This window comes from Pantherophis guttatus, chromosome 2 (genome assembly GCF_059756535.1).
Source record: "Pantherophis guttatus breed Tessera chromosome 2, ASM5975653v1, whole genome shotgun sequence".
Classification (NCBI taxonomy): domain Eukaryota; kingdom Metazoa; phylum Chordata; class Lepidosauria; order Squamata; family Colubridae; genus Pantherophis; species Pantherophis guttatus.
This window is the reverse complement of record NC_142064.1, coordinates 278966332-278988656: the sequence shown is the minus strand read 5'-3', so window position 1 is coordinate 278988656 and position 22325 is coordinate 278966332. Positions and strand designations below refer to the sequence as shown.

The window sequence follows — 22325 nt, the reverse complement described above, 5'->3', positions numbered from 1 at the left end:
TCCGACGTCCCGATATAGTCAATTGGTGCCATCACTGACTATTGGGGATGAGTCATTGCCCCCCACGGAGAGGGTTCGCAACTTAGACGTCCTCTTGGACTCACGGCTGTCTTTAGAAGAACACTTGACGGCTGTGGCCGGGAGGTCTTTTTAATAGGTTCGCCTGATTCGCCAGTTGCGTCCCTTTCTGGATCGGGACTCGTTAAAAACGGTCACTCATGCCCTCGTCACTTCACGCCTGGACTACTGTAATGCTCTCTACATGGGGCTCCCCTTGAAGAGCACCCAGAGGCTCCAGCTGGTCCAGAATGCGGCCGCACGGGTAGTTATGGGAGCAGCATGGCGCTCCCATGTGGCTCCCCTCCTGCGCGAGCTGCACTGGCTCCCTGTGGTCTTCCGGGTGCACTTCAAGGTCTTAGTTACCACCTTTAGAGCGCTCCATGGCTTAGGACCGGGGTACTTACGAGACCGCCTTCTGCCACCAATAGCCTCTCACCGCCCAGTACGCTCCCATAGAGAGGGGCTTCTCAGGGTGCCGTCAGCCAAACAATGTCGACTGGCGGCCCCCAGGGGGAGAGCCTTTTCTGTGAGGGCACCCACCATCTGGAACGAGCTCCCCCCAGAGATACAGAAGATTCCGGATCTGCGCACTTTCCGCCGTGCCCTCAAAACATTCCTGTTTCAGCAGGCCGGCCTGGCCTAACTTTCCCTTTATATTGCTTTTTGATTTTATTTTAAACTGGGATGTCTTGAATTATCTAGGACCAGAATGTTTAGTATATTTTAATTGGTTTTTTATTATTAACGTTTGTATTACATGTATTTTTATCGTTCGCTGTTCACCGCCCTGAGTCCCTTAGGAATAGGGCGGTATTTAATAAATAAATAAATAAATAAATAAATAAATAAATAAATAAATAAATAAATAAATAAATACAGTTTCATAGGCAGACATACTGTATGTATTGAGTTCCTTTAAAGGTGGGTGTCAACCAGCGGTGAAATCTAAAATTTTTCCCTACCAGTTCTGTGGGTGTGGCTTTGTGGGGGAGGGTGTCCTGTGACTGAGTGGGCGTGGCCAACTCGATGTCACTCACAGCCGCTCCCACTCAGTCCCAAGACCCCCTTCCACAGAACCCGGTAGGAAATCTTTTTAAATTTCTTTCTCCTGCGGCTCCGCCCACCAGCCCCATTCCCCAGACTCCTACTGCTCACCTTTCTCCCACGGCTGGCTGTCAGGGAAGGCAAGTGCCCGAAAGGTAGCAGAGTCGCTCACCCTCCTCCTCCTCCTCCTCCTCCTCCTCCTCCTCCTCCTCCTCCTTCTTCTTCTTCTTCTTCTTCTTCTCCTTCTCCTCCTCCTCCTCCTCCTCCTCCTCCTCCTCCTCCTCCTCCTCCTCCTCCTCCTCCTTCTTCTTCTTCTTCTTCTTCTTCTTCTTCTTCTTCTTCTTCTTCTTCTTCTTCTTCTTCTTCTTTTTGAACAAAACGTTTTTATTATTTTTTTTTAATTCAAACAAATAACATTTTCACTTATCTATTTAAACATTGGTAAACCCAACCTTCAACCGACCCTTCCCACCCCCCTCCCCCAACTTCCCAGAAGAAAAACAGAGTATAAATTTTATCAAACATACGCTAAAATATGCTAAGTTAATGCAAAACTTAAAACTCCCTAGACACCTTAACTCCCCTTCTACAGATTATTCATCAACCTCCCTTTAAACTCAAAATAACATGTAATCCTTTAGCCCTAAGAGTTTTTAAAGCGTTAACAAACACTAATAGAGCATTCAAAGCCTAAAAATCTCGTAATACATCTGTAAGATATTCTTAGTTCATTTACTTAATCATTTTACTCTTCCTCCTACTTTTGTTCTCAAAATTCAAATATTTTTTAAAAATATTAATACAACAATAATTAAACCTTAATTAATCATTAATTGAACTCTTCACTCATTTATTTAATCATTATAATTAATCATTAGTACATCAATAGTTAGACCAGAGAAAGTTAATCTTCCATTCTTCCTTTCTTTCTCTATTTTTTCCAGTCTGTCACTGCGTTATTTTATTTACCAGCTGAGCTCATTATTTCTGGACTGTCAGACTCTCCGTAGCTTAACCATATTAATTGGTGGTGTTTATTACTTAAAGCCAAAGCCTAAAACACAAACACAGGCAAATATGCAAACTCCAAAAAGGGAAGGCACAGGCCCAGATAGAGATGCTCCAGAGAGAGATCCTGTTGCTACCCCTAAGGCTCCTAAAGCCAACAAAAATAGAGTTGGTAAACAGGTTGCTCAGAGCAAGCCTGAGGTTCCGCATAAAAATGTTAATGTTGAGAATTCACTAACTGGTAAACCTTTGTATTCCAGGTGTATCCACAAATGGCATAGAAGATTGGGGCATGCCAGTTTCCGTGTTCTTAGGAAGATGCCGGAGTTCGCAAAAGGTTTGGATCTAAAGGGATGTAAGGTGTTTTTGGATTGTGCTGTATGCAAAAAGGCCAAATCCAAAGCAGCAGCCATTCCCAAACGCGCTACACGCCTGTCAACATGCATTTTTGATTTGGTTCACATTGACATAGTTGGTCCATTCCCGCCATCATTTGGTGGTAGAAAATATTTTCTAACAATTGTTGAAAATTATTCTAGATATGGATATGTATATCCTATGAAAGAAAAATCAGAGACTTTTCAGATCTTTAAAGACTTTGCAACCCTTGTTTCTACCCAACACCAAGTTCGCATCACCAGAATCCAGAGTGATCGTGGTGCCGAGTTCATGTCTCAGCGTTTCCAGGACTGGATGCGTAAGAATGGAATTATTCATCAGACGTCGGCGCCTTACACACCGGCTCATAATGGAGTCGTAGAACGAAGACAAGGGGTACTGCAAACCATGATGCGTTGTCTCCTAGAAGACGCCAACCTTGATATTATATACTGGGGTGAAGCTATAAAATATGCAAATTACATTGTCAATCGTACTTGGAGCAGTGTAACAAATCAGACTCCTTTCTTCATGTTGTATGGCTATAAGCCCGATCTTAAAAACATCCATATTTTTGGTTCATACGCTATGGTGAACATTCCCTTAGCTCAAAGAAGAAAAGGAGGTCCAGCAGCAAAGAGACTGAGATTTATGGGTATTGATGATAATTCAAAATGGAGCAAATTTATTGACTCTAAACATGCAATTGTGATTTCCCAATCTGCTAATTTTGAAGAAGATATTGACTGGTCCAGGATTCATTCCAATGATCCTGGAGTTTATTTTCCTAGAGATGATACTGCTGATGCTACGCAGATTGATGATCAAGATTCCACCACTGATTCTTCTCAACCCGATGTTCCGTCTTCGCAAGCTGCGGATGCTGATGCTAGCGACGAAAGTGAGGACGAGGACGAAGAAGAAGACTGGACAGTTGTTCCGAGACGTTCCAAGAGGGCCACAAAAGGGATCCTTCCACAACGATATTCTTGGCAACTGACAAAAGCACCCTTGCCTTTGATTTGCAATGTTACACTTCCACCTGATAATTTCACGCAAATCAAGCAGCTCCCTGATTCAGAGCAAGACAAATGGTATGATGCAATGCAGGTTGAAATGGACAGTCTAAAGAAACTTAAAGTATTTACACCTGCAAAACCTCCAGCAAACAAAAAGGTCATTGGCACACGATGGGTCTACAGAATCAAAAAGAAACCAAATGGTTAGTCATTGTACAAGGCCAGACTTGTAGCTCAGGGTTTCGCTCAACGTTATCCTGAGGACTACACAAATACTTACTCACCGACAGTCAGAACTGAGAGTGTAAAAATTGCTCTAGCAACTGCAATTATCCTTGGTTTAGAAGTTTTCCAGTTTGATGTTGACACGGCTTATCTACATGCAGACCTAGACGAAGAGATCTACGTGAGAAGTCCTCCAGGATTCCGACAGCAAGAAGGGGATACCTGGTTCCTAAACAAAAGTCTTTATGGTCTGAAACAATCTGGTTTAATGTGGTATTTATGTCTTACTGACAAACTAAATTCAATGGGCTTTATTAAGTCCGAAACTGATGAGTGCGTGTTCACAAAAAGATCTAACAATGCATATGAGATAGTTCTTGTTTATGTTGATGATATTGTTTATATTGGTCCAAATAAGCAAATGAGTGAAATTTTTGCCAAAGCTTTGCAGAGATACTTCACATTGAAATCATTAGGTCACATTAGCACTTATTTAGGTGTTCAGATTGAAAAAACACAGAAGGGGTTTAGTCTTTCACAAGAAGATAAAATTGAACAAATTTTGCATCATTGCAACATGAAAGATGCTAACACAACAAAGACACCCATGCAAACAGATTTTCATAACTTGACACACGAAGAAAGTCCTGAGTTCGAGGATCAAACACTTTATCGTTCAGTCATTGGGTCACTATTGTACATTAGTAGTTGGACCAGACCCAACATTGCACTTAGTGTTAATCTCTTATCTCGACACGTAGGTAAGGCAAAACAGTTTCATTGGACATGCATTAAGAAATTATTGAGATACCTAAAATACACTAAACACATGAAGTTATTGTTAGAACCAACACATACTGATTATGCAGAATTATGTTGTTATGCAGATTCTGATTGGGCAAGTGATAAGAAATCACGTAAAAGTACTTCAGGTTATATGATGTTCTTAAATGGATGTCCTGTTTATTGGCAAGTACTTAAACAGAATTTTGTTTCTTGTTCATCTACTCAAGCTGAATATGCTTGTGTTTCAGATGCATGTAATTCTCTAACTTGGTTTGATGCTTTAGTCACAGATATCTGGACACACCCGATCTGACCGATCACAGTGATGGAAGACAATGAATCGGTGGTTTATATTTCTGAATCACATTTCACAGGTTCTAGGTCCAGACACATTGACATCCGTTACCAAAACATAAAACATTTAGTGAAAAAAGGTTTTGTCAAAATGCAATATGTATCTATACATGATCAAATTGCTGATATGCTCAACAAACCACTTCCAGCAGCTCAACACGAGTATCTGCATGAGAAGATGTGCCTTATTTGATGATGTACTGATATTTGCTCAACTGGCAAAAGAAGGGGAATGTCACTGCGTTATTTTATTTACCAGCTGAGCTCATTATTTCTGGACTGTCAGACTCTCCGTAGCTTTGCCAACTTCTTATCAGTAAGCTACGTGTTTCCGTATCCACCCACATTCCTTGCTTCTCACACTTTTCCTTTGTTCTCTTGCCAGAGGTCCGGCTCAGATAGCCGGCAAGAATTACTTCCAAAATGTAACAATTAACTTTTCTTAGTTAGTGAGGTGTTTTATTTTCTTTATAACAAATAAATGAGTTTTATTAGAAACCTTCTTCGCGTTTCTTTATCAGAATAGTGCAACTTGGAATAAGCCTCGATTCATCTCCTCCTTTAAACCAGGGTAATTAGTCCCAGAGCCAAACATGGGATTAATAAATGCCCTGACACAGTCTTTCTTCTTCCCTCCTACTTTTATTTTGAGGAGGTTTAGAATTTTAACTGGGGGTTGATGTATCTTTAAAATGTGTCCATTTCTTGGAACCATTTCCTCTGATTTAGAGCCCCCATATAGACTCTTCTTGCTTATATAATCAGTCAGTTCATAGAACAAAGAATTAACTCGATCAGTTTGCAAAGAAAAGTCCAGTTGTTGCATTTCAATTAATTGTGTGAGAGCCTCTGCCAAATCTTCTTTATCCTCCGAAACCTCGTAGGGCTGGTCAGTTTCTTCTTCTTTCTGCTCCAAATTATATTTTTGAAAAGTTCTGTCAGTTAATTCCAAAAGGGCAGGAGGAAAGTTTGAAGATTCTTGAGGGCCAGCCAGTTCCAGCTTCTCTGTTTTGGTCAAAATGTCTCCTACATTGTCATTGTGCTTTCCTTCAAAAATATCCTCCATTGCTTTTATATCCTCCACCGGTTCTATAAATTTTTGTTCTATGATTGCTGTTAGGTTATTAATAATTACAATTTGGTTATTCATGGCTTCCTTTATAAATTCTGTAAGGTCTCTGAAAAAATCCTCCTGGCTCTGTGAATCAGTTCTCTGTGCCATTTCTGACGCCATTAGAGAGCCTCCACCAACTCCTTGCTTGGAAGCCATATTATTTTAAAAGAATTTTTCTTTTCAGAGCCATAAAATCTCTTGAACAGCTTTCTCAGATTTATTTGTAATTTATCAAGCAAGATAGTCTTTTCTACACCCAGCTCTCAAATCCCAGCAGCTTAAATTCAGTCTCTGAGCACAAATCTGTTAACAAGCACTTTCATTTCTAACTTTCACTTTTACAACGAAGACGCCATTTCCACCTCCAGCTCAGCAAAATCAAGTAGAAACAATGTATCCCAGGAGTTAAGCATCATACTTGCAAAACCTTGTTCTCCTACTTCCGTTCTGTCTGCTTTTGAAATCAATTAATCTTCTTTTTGACAACAGAGTCGGTCGCCGGTGTCTGGCTCCATTTAAACGGAGTCGCCACGGATCCGGAGCTTCAGTGGGCTGAGTGGGGAGCTCTCACCCTCCAAGCCCCTGGAATTACTTGCCCACCGGCTCTCCTCTCCTTCTTCTCCCAAAGGAGAGGTTTTCAAGCCATCTGACAGCTGATTAACGCTGTCAGAATGGCTCCAACGGAATTGCGGGGCTGGCGGTCCAAAAAGACCATCCGCGACGCCGGCAGTGCCAACAAGAAGCCCGCTCACTCTCCTTCTTGAATGAGCCACTCTGGTCCACGCGCCGACTGTGCAAGCGCACACCCAACCTGTCGCTGAATTAAATAAATGATGTGCGGTTGGGCAGCCAGTGCATGAACCAGAGTGGCTCATTCCAGAAGGAGAGTGAGCAACTCTGGTACCTTTCAGGCACTTGCCTCCCTGACAGCCAGCCGCGGGAGAAAGGTGAGCAGTAGGAGTCCGGGAATGGTGCATTCCCCCAAGTCCAGGGAATGGGGCAGGTGGGCAGAGCTGCCAGCTGCCATTGCTACCGATTCTCCGAACCACCGGCCATCATCGCTACCTACTTGCCTGAGCCGCTCCTAACCGGGAGCATTTCACCCCTGGTGTCAACTGTCTGACCAGCGCACCCAAAACAAGTAAACACTCTCAGGAGCTTGAATGCCCCAAAGTAAAACTTTATTGGATACACCATTTTGGTACTGAAGGATCAAAACCGGTTCTAGTTTTCCCATTCAAATGTTTTCCTCATTAAAACAATAGCTTCCCTTTCTCTCCACCCCTGGGGGAACACATTATCTAAGTATGAGACACCTGTTTGTTATGGGAACAGTCCACCTTCTCCTCAAGCACCTGCAGTCATGACCTTGATGGTTTCCAGGGTCTCACGGTCTGTGCACACATTCTCGGCTTTTCATTTCACCCTTTTCTCCCCCCAGCTCATTGGCAAGTTGAATAGTGATATTTGTATGAAGCAAAGCAGTTCAATTTTTACTGTGGGATTTTCATAGGCAGGATTTCCATGGGAAGGCAGAAAAGTCAACTTGAGCCCATGGAAAGGGTACCCCTCTCTAGACAGTCTGGAGGGACCTGCCCTGAGTCCCCTTCCTGGGAATGGGCTAAAAATGGGCTTTCCAGATCTTCTCCATCTTGGCCTCTGGTGCTAGTCTTCCAGGATAAATCATCATCCCTAAATGCCACGTAATTTTCCAAAGCCCAAATCTCAATTGGAAAGAATATTTAATGTCAAAGTAATAAAGTCAAATGAATTTTTGTGGAGAAGGTTCCCCAAAAGATGAAGTGATGATTTCAAGACACAGTATTTAGCATGTTGATATTCAGAAATTTAAAAAAATCAAATGAACCGTGTTTCTACTTCAACAATGAATTGATTTTCAGAGTGCAAACTAAGTTTCTGGATGTGAGTCTCTAGGGCTCCTGGAATGACTGCAGGCACCCTGACTTTGGTATCATTGTGTCAGCGGTTTCCGAGCTGACACATAATGTGTGGGTAATATTTACAAATGAAATACAGAAAACAAGCAGGTTAGTTCAGCTCCACAAGAAAGTATAAGCAAAAGAGAAGTCTTAATTGAGTGGCACTTGAAGAACCTGAAGTCAAAAGGTTGATGCAGCTCATACTGAGCAAAAGTTCTCTTCAAGAATTTGTTAAATTTAATGGGAAGGATAAGTGGCGAGTAAAGTAGTAAAATCAAGAGGTTCTGACCAGTTCTGGAGAACCGGTAGCGGAAATTTTGAGTAGTTCAGAGAACCGGCAAATACCACTGACTGCCCCCACCCCCATCTATTGTCTGCCTCCTGAGTCCCAGCCGATCGGGAGAAAATGGGTATTTTGCATTAACCTTCCCCTGCCACGCCCACCAAGCCATGCACCAAGCCACGCCCACAAAACCAGTAATAAAAACATTTGAAATCCACCACTGGGGGGGGGGGGTAAACAGACGAAAAGCCAGGAGGTTGAGCAGGAGGTTTGTTTTGTTTGTTTGTTTGTTTTATTAAATTTGTATACTGCCCTACTCCCGAAGGACTCAGGGCAGTGAACAAGCACAAGATAAAATACAGAAATACAAAAGTTAAGAACAATTTAAAACCAAATTAAATAATATTAGCCCACGACAATTAAAATCCCAATAAATTTAAAACAAATTAAAATTTAAAATTTAAAATTTAAAAGAAAGGGGAGAAAAATTAGGCCAGGCCGGCTTGCTGGAATAAGGGTCTTAAGAGCACGGCGGAAGGTGCGCAGATCCGAGATTCTCCGTATCTCCGGGGGGAGCTCGTTCCAGATAGTGGGTGCCCCCACAGAGAAGGCCATCCCCCTGGGGGCCGCCAGTCAACACTGCTTGGCTGATGGCACCCGGAGGAGACCCTCTCTATGAGAGCGCACTGGCCGGTGGGAGGCTATTTGTGGTAGTAGGTGGTCCTGTAAATAACCAGGTCCTAAGCCATGGAGCGCTTTAAAGGTGGTCACCAAAACCTTGAAGCGCACACGGAAGACCACCGGGAGCCAGTGCAGCTCGCGCAGGAAAGGTGTTACACGGGAGCGCCATGTTGCTCCCATAACCACCCGCGCGGCTGCACTCTGCGCCAGTTGGAGCCTCCGCGTGCTCCTCAAGGGGAGCCCCATGTAGAGAGCATTACAATAGTCCAGGCGGGAGCTTGGACTAAAAGATCTCCAAAGTCCCGTCCAACTCAATTCTGATTTACCTGATAATAAGACACTAAAATAGAATAACAAAGGGGACCTTGGAGGTCTTCTAGTCCAACCCCCTGCTTAGGCAGGAGACCCTTTAGCATTTCAGAGAAAAATCTCTCTTTATCCCAGTTTTTCTGAAAGTATTTTATTCTAAAGATTTGAGCCAACCTCTTTAGTCTCCCTCATGGCCCATCTTCAAAGTTTGGAGCCATATCTGGGAGTTCTCCCTTTAGCCCTTTCCCTCATCCAGGGTTCAGAGAGCTGAAAGTTCTTTTCCATTCAATTATCAGAATCATAGTGATTTATTTGTTGTCTTTATGTTAGGACTCTAGAGACCTTTCTGCAAAATTCCCCAAAATATTAGCACAAATGTGTCAGAAATCATTTTGATGTCAATTATCAGACTCACAAGCAATGTTGGATGAAGTCTGTCTCTGAAATTCTCAGTAGGTCAATGTCTCTGGAGACAGAAAGCAAATCTCAGGGTAGTATTAGAGCAATAGCAATAGCAGTTGGACTGATTTACTGGGTCACAGTGCTTTACAGACCGCTCTAAGTGGTTTTACAGAGTCAGCATATTGCCCCCAACAATCTGGATCCTCATTTTACCCACCTGGGAAGGACAGAAGGCTGAGTCAACCTTCAGCCTAGGGAGATTTGAATTGCCGGATTGCTGGAAGCCAGCAGTCAGCAGAAGTGGCCTGCAGTACTGCCTTATAAACATTGTGCCATCAGGGCTGATTCTGCTGATGTCTCTTGGCTGACTGTGATCAGATCTGAAACTTCTGCCAGGAAAGAGATTTTGGTTTCTTCCAGCTCTTCTTTTTCGCTCTTAAAAAGCAGGTGACACAGAGAAGGCTCAGTCAGGAACACAATACATGTTGCTGCTGCTTCTCTTCGTGCTGATTCTGTGGCCATCGGGATCTGGTGTAATGCACAAAGCCAAATGCCTCCTGACTCTGCACCAGAGTGAGGTGGACCCACAGCATCATTACAAGCCAGGAGATTATATGATTAGTGGCATAGTCTCTGCAATGAATGCTAGGTTTCAATTATTAAACTTTGATAGGAGTCCTTCAACAAAATTCTACAGGTAAGTGAATTGTCCTGCAATCGTTACAGTCACTTCAATAAATGTCTTGCCCTTTAAAAACACAAAGTGATCTCTCCTGATCTCGCCTCTTTGCTAGCTTCCTTCTGATCCCATCTTGGGCTCCCTGTTGCACACTGCAGATCATGAAACACATTTCAAACTTTAAAGTATAAAAACCAAATCATGATATTTCCCCCCATCCACTATCCATTCTTTGCTACGAGCAAAGCTAAAGTGCAGACACAGAAGAAATAATGAAATCTCTCTTCCACCCCACTCCAGAGCTGAGCTGGTATTTGTGGGAGACCTGGTCCAAGTACAATAGAATGCTATATTTTCTGATATGCATCAGAGATAACTCCACCATTGTTTTTCTCCAGTAAACTTTGCTTCTGGGATTAATGTCTTTGAATTAAGAACATAGGAATTTATGGAAAGGGAAAATATATCTCATTTTGATTCATGAATTCATGCCAGGGACCAAAAAGATTTTATTATTATTATTATTTTTAGAAAGGAAGAAATAAATTGGTTGGTTCATTGATTGCTCTACTTATTTACTTGTTTATACAGTTCATAATCCAGGTGTCCGTGGATGATTTCCAATTAAACAAAGTAATGGAAAACAGGAAAAGAATGATAGAAAACCCCCAGAACAACAAAAAATAACCAACAAAGCTCCATAGTAAAGGGGCTCAACCTGAACTCTACCCAAAACACTAAAAATAATCTGGTCTTTAACAGCTTAAAGTATATGAACATCAAGTTTATAATAATCTGGTCTTTAACAACTTGGGTATATCAACCATGTTTACCAAAATTTGGAAGCAGTTTTTCAAATATGGATCAAAATGCTAGAAGTCCAGCACATGAAACTGAAGTTGTGACTTTTCAATATTACTATGTTTATAATAAAAAATAAAAATAATAATAAAACATGTTTTTATTCTTTTTTAAAAAATAAATATATTGGATTATTATAAACAGTTTGGAAGCAAAATGGTGATTGAGCGTGTTAAATGATGTATTACCATGGAATGAAAGCTAAATGTTATTTTCATTGATCCATTTGTACCTGCAGAAAAACACCGAAGTTTCATTGGAAATTTATGCCCTACCTTTTTGCTGTCGAGGACATTAACCAGAAGGGCCACCTCTTACCCAACATCACCCTGGGTTATAATATCTATGACAATTTCTACAAGGTGGAAATGACTACAGATCCTTTGCTGGACCTGCTTTCAGATGGGGAGGCCAATGTGCCCAACTACAGATGTGGAAGGCACAGAAACACAGTAGCTGTTCTGGAAGACTCTGAGACTGGCAGCTCCATCCAGATTTCCACCATGTTGGGCACCTACAAAATCCCTCAGGTGTGTCTTTCTTGCAGAGACCGTTTTTGAGTTATCGTAAGGACCAGTTTCTCCCCCCTTCAAAGAAATACGTACTCTTGAGAACTTTGTATTTCAAAAGGAACCTTTTATTGTAAGGGATGAAAGCAAGTCAAAACTCAAAGCATTCTCTCAGGGCATTCAGGGCATTCAGTTCAGGATAAAGGAAATTAGGGACCCCCTCCCCACCTTCCGATATGGATTCCAACCAATCCACTGGTGTGAAGATAACTGTACCAGCCTCTCTGAGAAACAGATACAAAGAGCTTTTCAGGGTCATCTTACAATCCACCCGTTCCCCCCCTCCCCTTTCATTTCCCAAGATGTGAGAATTCTCCAGGCATTCCTGGTGCCAGGCAACGGTTATAAATTTGGTTAAAGTTTATACAAAGAGGACCAAGCAAGAAATTGGATACTTAGGACACATAGGAAAAGAACTAAATGTGATAACTCCAACACTCCTCCCCCACTTCTTCCACAAAGAATGGCAAATACACGGATCTGACAGTTATGCAACTTTGAATAAGGGGTCCTCTGCAAATGAAAAGCAGAGCTTTTTTATGGAAAAGGTAGAACTTGAATTTTGCTTGTAACATATAAAACACCATCCTTCATTTCTTTCAGATCTACTATAGCTTTGCTTCTAGGATTATGGGGGATAAAACTCAGTTTCCTTTCTTCTACCCGATGCTCCCTGCCGAAGGAGTCCAGTATCCAGGGATGGTCCAGCTTCTCCTCTATTTCAAGTGGACCTTGGTTGGTCTCGTGGCTCCAGAAACTGACCAGGGACAGAGGTTCATGAAGACAATGGCTCCTTTGATGTTAAGGAATGGCATTTGTGCAGTTATATATCAAAGATTTACCCTGAATGTTGCGGATATGAATGTTAATTCAGATCAATATTACACATGGGTAAAAGTCAATGTCTTTGTTTATGGTTCAGAGACCAGTTCATTTTTGACAGGAATAAGAATTATAGATTCGATACTTACATATCTTTCAAAACATGTTGTAGGTAAAGTCTGGATCACCACAGCACACTGGGATTTGAGTCCTGATTTGAAGGGTAGGGGGGATCCCTTGAAACACATAGTTGGCATTTTCTCTTTTGTGATAAAGAAAAGGGAATGGGCAAACGATGATGCTTTTAATATCTTTAAAATCATCCTAGTTGACTTTATGGAGAAAACCTTTAGATGTTCATCCACAAAGAATGCCTTTTCACTAAAAGTCTGGAGACGGTGTAGACAGACAGAAGAACTGGTGTCTCTGAGGAAAGAGGACATTGATCGGATACTTACCGTGGACAGCTATCTCATCTACAACACGATCTGGGCTGTGGGAAGGGCCTTAAATTCAGCTCACGTAGCCACACGCAAGAGATCAGCGAGGAACAGGAGTGTGAAGGTGGAAGCTACAAGGCTGAAGGCTTGGCAGGTATTTTTTTCCCCATTAGACATTTTTCCTCCAAATTTGGGAAATAGTTTGATAAGTGGATGCCTTGGTTATTTATTCTGGCAGGAAAAACTAAATTATCATGAAATACAAATCTTATATAATTCTATTCCCTTTAGTTTCTTTTCCATTTCCTCTTTCTTTTTTTCTTTAGGCAATATGTTCTTATTTTAATTTTAAGGTACATTAATAGCTTGATTCTTCAGCCATTCATTTTTCCTCAAACTGATGAGGTGGTATAAATGAGAAGACAACTTTAGGTCAAACATTAGACTGTTAGACACAATCAGCTAATTCTCTCAAATCTGAGAAAGGTATGACTAGCAGCCAGAAGAAAGATATGGTGAACCAATATCAACTCTGAAGAAGAACACAGGAAAATAAGAATAATGAAGATACCTATTTTATTTATGCCGTTAATGATAAAAGACAAGAGAGAAATCTAAAAACTAAAAAGTTAAAGGAAAACCTGAATGGTGAATCTTTAAAGCTTAACTATTTTTAGAATAGAGTAATAGAATGGAGGCCTCTGAACTCTAATGATGGAGAAGACTCCTGAGAGTCCCTTGGACTGCAAGGCGATCAAACCGGTCAGTCCTAGAGGAGATCAACCTTGACTGCTCTTTAGAAGGCCAGAACTTGAAGATGAAACTCAAATATACAAATATACAGTCATGATTCTGCTCTATGTATTTAAACATTTTTTTATTTTATTTTATATCAAATTTATATACCGCTTTCCTCCGTGAGGACTCAGGGCAGTGTTCAGCCAAATAAAAACCTAGACTACAAACATTAAAATACTATTAAAAAGATATATATAAATTTGGCCCCGTAATTAAAAGACAATGACATTAAGCTAACAGCTGTTATTATTCCTCTGCTTATGGATATTTTGCTACCCAAGATTGAATCTGACTTTAAAACCTGCTTTTTCAGCCGAGAGAGAGAAATATCCCCCTTCCCAACACAGAGCAAGGAGGTCTTTCCAAAGGACCATTAATGACATAAATTTTTCATTTATCTCATTTTCTTTTCAGCTTCATCCCTTCCTTCAAAGCTCCACCTTTTACAATAATTCCATACAAGGAGTCTATTTGGATGAGAAAGGAGACCTTACAGCTGACCTGGACATTGTGAACTCTATTGCTTTCCCCAACAAATCTGTCAGGAGAGTGAAATCTGGGAGTCTAGAAAAACGGAAATCCCAGGATTTTATATTATCCATTGACCAGGAGAGGATCTCACAGGTGGAAATGCTGAGGAAGGTGGGAGTATTATTTATTTTATTCCACTGAAGATGGCAATAACGGGGGAGAAAAAGTTTTGGGATAGGTGGGCGGTTGTTTTCATTGCCTTTGAGTTTTCACATCAGCTGACCAGATCCTCAAGAGTGAGAATTTCTTTATTGGCTATTCAGATGGTCATGAACAATAATCTTCCATTTTCATGCAAACTATTCACTCAGTTTATGGAAAAGGTGGTAGACTGAGCTACTCATTCAAATGATGTGTTCTACCAAGCCAAAACGAAATGTCCATGCAATATGTCACTGAACAATTATTGTATTTTATGTATGCCACCCATCTCACTATCCAGAGTTTTATTTCTTTTTCTCTCCTCAGCCCTTCCCTCCTTCTACATGTGGGGAAAGCTGTCGCACTGGATTCATGAAGGTGGCTCAAGAAGGGAAGCCCATCTGCTGCTATGATTGTCGTCCTTGTGCAGAAGGAACCATCTCCACCATAGAAGGTGGGTGATGCCAGAAATGGGGCAAGGTTTCGTGAGGTCTATAAACGTTTTTTTTTAAGTAGACATGGCTGTTTTAAAAATGATCTCTTTTTTGCATAATAAATGAAAAGAAATTATCATGGAAGTTAAACGAGGAGCCAGATGGTCAAAGTCAGGGTATCATACAAGCCTTGGAATTAGAAGAGGGATGACATTTCTTGGTCTTCATCTTCTTTACATGTCAATCTCTATCATTGTTTTCTTGGTATCTCTGAAAAAAATGGAGAAATCCTTCCTTCTCCTCTATCCTCCCACCTCTCTTCCTGAATCTAATAATACTGAGGATGAAGTTGCTTGTTTAACAGTCACAGGAAAATGTCCAGCCCTGAATAGCCCTGTCAGGCCTGGAAGCCATCTTTTTCGTTGGATCTTCAGGCCTGCCACATTTACTACTGTGGGAAACTGGGAGGGGGAATTGTGTGGAGGTGGGCTGATATATAGTCATAATAACATTCCTTTCTCAAGGAGTCAAGGCCATCTTGCCCTGCACCTGGAAGGCTGGAACTGGGAGGCATCTCCAGTTGGGACAGAGGAACGAAGGCAAATAATGTTGCAGGATGCAATCTGAGTCAGTCCCTGGACCACAGTTTAGTCTTACAAGCTTTTGATTGTTAGTGCAGCTCATGAGGAAGGATGGACTCAGGTTGGATCCTGAAACAGTGGAAAACACCAGCCAGAGTTACTGCTGTCCACTTTCCTTGGTCAAAGCAGTGGGGGGAAATTGACATTTGCAAAGTGAGAGCCGATAAAAAAGTTTTCCTAACCTCCAGTTTATTCATACAGATGTGCAGAAGAATCAGAACTGGAAGGGGTTATTGAGACTTCGAGTCATGCATTTTCCCCATTCCTGGGCTTAAAATTGTCCAATTTTGGAAGTCCCAATGAATATTTATCCATAGAGAATTGCAGAAAAAACAATTACTAACAACCTGCCTTCCATTGAAGACCTGTATACTGCACGAGTCAAAAAGAGGGCTGTGAAAATATTTACAGACCCCTCGCATCCAGGACATAAATTGTTTCAACTCCTTCCCTCAAAACGATGCTATAGAGCAATGCACACCAGAACAACTAGGCACAAGAACAGTTTTTTCCCAACCACCATCACCCTGCTAAACAAATGATTCCCTCAACACTATCAAACTATTCACTAAGGCTGCATTACTATTACTATTAGTCTTCTCATCGTTCCTATCACCCATCTCCTCCCACTTATGACTGCATGACTGTAACTTTGTTTATTTGTTTATTTATTTATTTATTTGTTTAAATTTCTATACCGCCCTTCTCCAATATAAGACTCAGGGCGGTGAACAGCCAAAGTAAAAACAAGACATACAAAATCTAAAAACTGTTTAAAATAATTAAATATTTTGTTGCTTGTATCCTTATGATTTATATTGATATTGTTTCCTATTTCCTTATTTGTACCCTATGACGATCATTAAGTCTTGTACCTTATGATTTTTGATGAATGTATCTTGTCTTTTTATATGCATTGAGAGCATATGCACCAAAGACAAATTCCTTATGTGTCCAATCACACTTTGTCAATAAAGAATTCTGTTCTATTCTATTCTATTCTATTCTATTCTATTCTATTCTATTCTATTCTATTCTATTCTATTCTATTCTATTCTATTCTATTCTATGGAGGGAGGCCTGCGGAATGCTTTGGTTTTCTTTTCTGAAGGGTGGTTAATAATGTCTGGGATGCAAACAATGCAAAATACAGCCAAATGAATGCAAAACATATCATCACTAGTCTCACTCTAAGTATGCTTGTGATGGAAGAAACTGCTTTATAGTAGATGTTAATCTTTCTCTTTTCAGATGCTGAAAAATGCACCAAATGTCCAGCAGATCAGCATCCAAACATCAAAAGAAATGATTGTATACCTAAGACTGAAACTTTCTTATCCTATCAAGAAAATTTGGGGATCATCCTAGCTTCACTTGCCTTGTTCCTCCCTTCAGTAACAGGTTTTGTCTTGGGAATCTTCATTAAGTTCCGAGAAACTCCCATAGTCAAAGCCAACAATCGGGACCTTTCCTACATTCTCCTCGTCTCCCTCCTGCTTTCCTTCTTGACATCGTTCCTATTCATTGGCCAGCCGAGGAGAGGGACTTGCCTTCTCCAACAAATAGCCTTCAGCAACATCTTCTCAGTTGCCATTTCCACAGTGTTGGCCAAAACAGTCACTGTGGTTTTAGCATTCGTTGCCACAAAACCAGGGAATAATATACAGAGATGGCTAGGGAAGACCTTGGCCAATTCTATCATCCTTTCTTGTTCTGGTGTCCAGGTTGTCCTCTGCAGCATCTGGTTGGGCACTACTCCCCCATTCCCTGAGTCAGACACGCACTCTCAATCTGCAGAGATCATCCTCCAATGTAATCAAGGCTCTGTTGCCATGTTCTACCTTGCCCTTGGCTACATGGGTTTCCTGGCTATCATCTGCTTCACGGTGGCTTTTCTGGCCAGGAATCTCCCTGGGGCCTTCAATGAAGCCAAGCTGATCACCTTCAGCATGCTGGTCTTCTGCAGCGTCTGGATATCCTTCGTTCCAACCTACCTGAGCACTAAGGGGAAGTACATGGTGGCTGTACAGATCTTCTCTATCTTGGCTTCCAGTACTGGCTTGCTATGTTGCATCTTTATTCCCAAGTGCTACATTATTTTTTTAAGACCAGAGCTGAATACAAAAGAACATTTGATGTCAAAATAAAACTGAAAGGAAATTTTCATAGGACTTTCTGCTAGTTAGAACTCAAATATATTATTTTCTCCTTTAAATTTCCTAAAAAAAGCATGCATTCACACAAACACACCTGCTTTTGGTTTGCATCACAATGGACAATGCACTAGTTTACAATAAATATATTTCACCTTTTTTCTTTGTGTTTAAGTATGTAGAAAACTCCCCTTTTCCAAAAATATTGTTTTTGGTTTATGTTTTTTAGGTTTAGGTTTTATTTGATTTGTATACCGCCCTACTCCCGAAGGACTCAGGGCGGTGAACAGCCAACAATAAAATACATAAATACACAAAATTTAAAAACCCGATAAAATCAAATTAAACTTTTTGGCCCAGACAAATTAAAATACCTCAATAATTTAAAAACAGATTAAAATTTACATATTTTAAAAAGGGAAGAGATCAGGCCAAGCCCGCTTGATGGAATAAAAAGGTCTTCACAGCACGGCGGAAGGAACGCAGATCCGGGATCCTCCGTATCTCCGGGGGGAGCTCATTCCAGATGGTAGGTGCCCCCACAGAGAAGGCTCTCCCCCTAGGGGCCGCCAGTTGACACTGTTTGGCTGACGGCACCTGGAGGAGTCCCTCTCTATGAGAGCGTACTGGCCGGTGGGAGGCTATTGGTGGTAGTAGGCAGTCCCGTAAATAACCAGGCCCTAAGCCATGGAGCGCTTTAAAGGTGGTAACCAAAACCTTGAAGCGCACCCGGAAGACCACCGGGAGCCAGTGCAGGAGAGGTGTTACATGGGAGCGCCATGTCGCTCCCATTACCATCCGCGCGGCTGTACTCTGCGCCAGTTGGAGCCTCCGGGTGCTCCTCAAGGGGAGCCCCATGTAGAGAGCGTTACAATAGTCCAGGCGGGAGGTGACGAGGGCATGAGTGACCGTGCGTAACGAGTCCCGATCCAGAAAGGGACGCAACTGGCGAATCAGGCGGACCTGATAAAAAATCCTCCCGGTCACGGCCGTCAAGTGCTCTTCTAAAGACAGCCGTGAATCCAGGAGGACACCCAAGTTGCGAGCCCTCTCCGTGGGGGCCAATGATTCGCCCCCAATAGTCAGTGATGGCGTCAACTGGCTATATCGGGACGTCGGAAACCACAGCCACTCGGTCTTGGATGGGTTGAGCCTGAGCCTGTTCCTCCCCATCCAGATCCGTACGGCCTCCAGGCACCGGGACATCACTTCAAGGGCATCGTTGGGGTGATCCGGGGTGGAGATGTACAGCTGGGTGTCATCAGCGTACTGATGGTACTCCACCCCGAAACCACGGATGATCTCGCCCAGCGGCTTCACATAAATGTTGAACAGGAGAGGTGAGAGGACCGACCCTTGCAGCACCCCACATATGAGGGGCCTCGGGGTCGACCTCTGTCCCCCTGTCAACACGGACTGCGACCGGTCAGAGAGAAAGGAGGAGAACCACCGCAACACGGTGCCTCCCACCCCTAACTCTTCCAACCGGTGCAGCATGATACCATGGTCGATGGTATCAAAAGCCGCTGAGAGATCTAACAGGACCAGGACAGAGGAGCACCCCCTGTCCCGAGCCCTCCAGAGATCATCAACCAACGCGACCAATGCCGTTTCCGTGCTGTACCCGGGCCTGAAGCCCGACTGGAATGGATCCAGATACGTCGTTTCATCCAGGTGCTGGGGAAGCTGTTGCGCAACCACACTCTCAACAACCTTTGCCACAAAACGAAGGTTGGAGACCGGACGATAATTTACCAACATTGCCGGGTCCAGGGAAGGCTTCTTGAGGAGAGGCCTCACCACCGCCTCTTTCAAGGCAGCAGGAAAGACACCCTCACCCATTTATAATCCCCTGGAACCAGCCTCGTGTCACCTCCCGAGAAGCCAGCACTAACCAGGAGGGACACGGGTCCAATAAACAAGTGGTCGCGTTCAGTCTACCCAGAATCCTGTCCACGTCCTCAGGGGTCACAGGATCAAACTCATCCCAGATAACATTCTCAAGACCTGCCCCAGTCCCTCCCCCTGAGACTATCCAGTCGGAGTCCAGATCTTCCCGAATCTGAGCGATTTTGTCAGGGCGATTATCTGATGACGCAATAAGAGCAGCAAAATAGCTACATTTCGCTGCTTTTATCGCCACTAGGTAATTCCTAATATGAGCTCTTACCAGTGTCCGGTCAGATTCAGAAAGACTGGCCCTCCAACTACTCTCTAGGCGTCTTTTCCGGCGCTTCAACTCCCTCAGCTCCTCAGTGAACCAAGGAGCTAAATGAGATCGGCGCCGGGTCAGAGGCCGCAAAGGCACGACCCGATCCAGAGCTCCAGCGGCCGCCCTATCCCAGGCGGCCACTAGGTCTCCAGTCGAGGCGTGTGCCAGAGCCTCAGGGAATGGCCCAAGCTCCATCTGGAACCTATCCGGTTCCATCAGGCGCCTGGGGCGGAACCATCTTACCGGCTCCGCCTCCCTGCGGTGGGGTGTAGCGGTTCGAAGGTCGAGACGAAGGAGAGAGTGATCAGACCATGACAAGGGCTCGGTGACTATATCCCCTATCTCGAGATCACTCAACCACTGTCCAGAGACAAAAACCAGATCCAGCGTGTTTCCCCCCGTGTGGGTAGGGCCATGAATTAACTGGGTCAGGTCCATGGCTGTCATGGAAGCCATGAACTCCCGAGCCACCTCAGATGCCTCACCAACGGACGGCAAGTTGAAATCCCCCATGACCATAAGCCTAGGGGTCTCAACCACCACCGTGGCGATGACACTGAGTAGCTCGGGCAGGGCTGCTGCCACATGGCAGGGAGCCAGGTATGTGATCAGCAAACCCATCTGAACCCCGTGGCCCCATTTCACAAGGAGGGATTCACAGCCGGCCGTCTGAGGAACAGTGGCCTCCCTCGGTCTCAGACCTTCGTTAATAATAACCGCTACCCCCCCGCCCCTACCCTGCAACCTCGGCTGATGGAATGCGCAGAAACCTGGTGGGCACATTTCAACAAGAGGGACACCCCCCTCTTGGCCCAACCAGGTTTCCGTAATACCTGCCAGGTCCGCTCCCCCCTCCTGAACAAGATCACAAATGAGGGGGGCTTTATTTACTACAGACCTGGCATTGCATAACATCAGACGGAGGCCAGGGCCCTGAGGATCTGCGCCACCTGGAAAACAAGTGGAGCTTTGGGGGCCGGAGCGCGCCACCGCTCGAAGACAGCGGGCGCGCGCTCCCCTAACATGATATGGCCCCCTGCTCCCGCCATATCTACCCCTCCCACCCACGGTACTGATGGTAAAAACCTTATCTGGATGAACTTTATCCCCCCTCTTGACCCCGGCCCCCCCACCCCCCATGCCGTGCTCCACAGCCTTACCTGGCCCTCCCCTTAGTGGGTTATCCCCCATACCCACGGCCTTACTTCTGATCCAACCCTCCCCCCCCGGAACCCCTTAAGACATTTGCGAAAACTTTATCTAAAAAACCCCTCAACCCCCTCTTCGTGACATGCCACCTCTCTGGGTTCCAAAGCCCTTCATCGAGGTAGGCCTTCGATAACATGGAAGGCCAGGCTTGCGAGAGGGGGGAGTCTCGCAAGGCAAAGAGCTCAGCCGGTGAATACATTCCTGCAAGTTCGCTTGGGGAAATAGAGTCAGGCTAAGGATTCAATGATGGTACATTTAAAAGTCCAGGAGAGACAGTTCACCATTTTGGCGCGGATCAGAACCGGGGCTCCACTGTCCTCTCACGGCAGTGGAGAGGAGTCTCAAGCCGATGCCCTGAAAAGCAATGACCAAGCCACCCTCTCACGGCGGCTGGTATCGACAGGTCTAATTCAGTGGCAATAACAGCAAGGTGACTCCCTCGGTGACCACACCCAGGCTTAAGCGTCTCCTCACAGCAAGGCATTATAAATGTGACTGGGACTGATGATATAGCCGGAAACTGGGGGTCAATTATAGTCAGGTCAGGTCAGGGGTCCAATAAGTCCAATGCAGTCCAGTGCCAGTGCAGATAAGGTCCAGATCAAATGGCCACGGCCCCGCCCACGCCCATAACCAGGCCGCGGCGGGGAGGGGAAAATGGATACAGGCCAGGGGGAGGCAGGCCAGTCGCCCAACTTTGCCAAACCCCCAGTCTCCATAGGGTCTTCTAATCCCCTTTAAGCCCCGGTCTTCAGGGGTCTTCAGAAGTCAGCAACCAGTTGGACTGCATTCTTCCCTTCCTCCCTCCGCAGTAAATAACCGACCCTGGTAAAAAAGTCTAAAGTCGGTCTGAAGTCAGTCTGAAAACAGCCAGGATAGCGCCGTTCCACCCAGCACCGCCCCAGCGGCCGTCGTTTCATCCCCAGCCGCCACAGCCGCCGCTCCAACCGTCGCGGCCGCTGCTGACAGCTGGGAACCATATCGGGGTGCTTTTCCGGGGGGGGACGCTCCAACGAGCTGCTGTCTCCCCACACCCCTCCCCGCTCCAGCCAACACTGGGAGGGCGCCGCTGGGGGGGCGCCACTGGGGGGGGGATGCCAAGGCAACCCGGTGCCGCCCCGACCTTGCTCCAGCCTCCCGTTCACCGCCGCCATAGCCTTGCGGCGTTTTTCGGCTCCAGCCGCCCACGCCGATCATCCAGGGGAGCTCAAAAGCTCGCGACAGGCCGCCCA

At 44.3% G+C, this 22325-nt stretch overlaps 1 protein-coding gene across 1 annotated transcript in view; it reads left to right on the top strand.

The window, feature by feature from the left end:
• Nucleotides 1-6659: 6659 nt before the first annotated feature.
• Nucleotides 6660-22325, top strand: part of LOC148115988 (vomeronasal type-2 receptor 26-like) — a 38765-nt gene continuing 23099 nt past the window's right edge. Inside the window, exons 1-6 of the mRNA XM_087885347.1 lie at nucleotides 6660-6717; nucleotides 10051-10300; nucleotides 11382-11673; nucleotides 12316-12603; nucleotides 12811-13128; nucleotides 14187-14414. Coding sequence (XP_087741473.1) covers nucleotides 6660-6717; nucleotides 10051-10300; nucleotides 11382-11673; nucleotides 12316-12603; nucleotides 12811-13128; nucleotides 14187-14414 — 1434 coding nt within the window. The remainder of the gene's footprint in view (nucleotides 6718-10050; nucleotides 10301-11381; nucleotides 11674-12315; nucleotides 12604-12810; nucleotides 13129-14186; nucleotides 14415-22325) is intronic.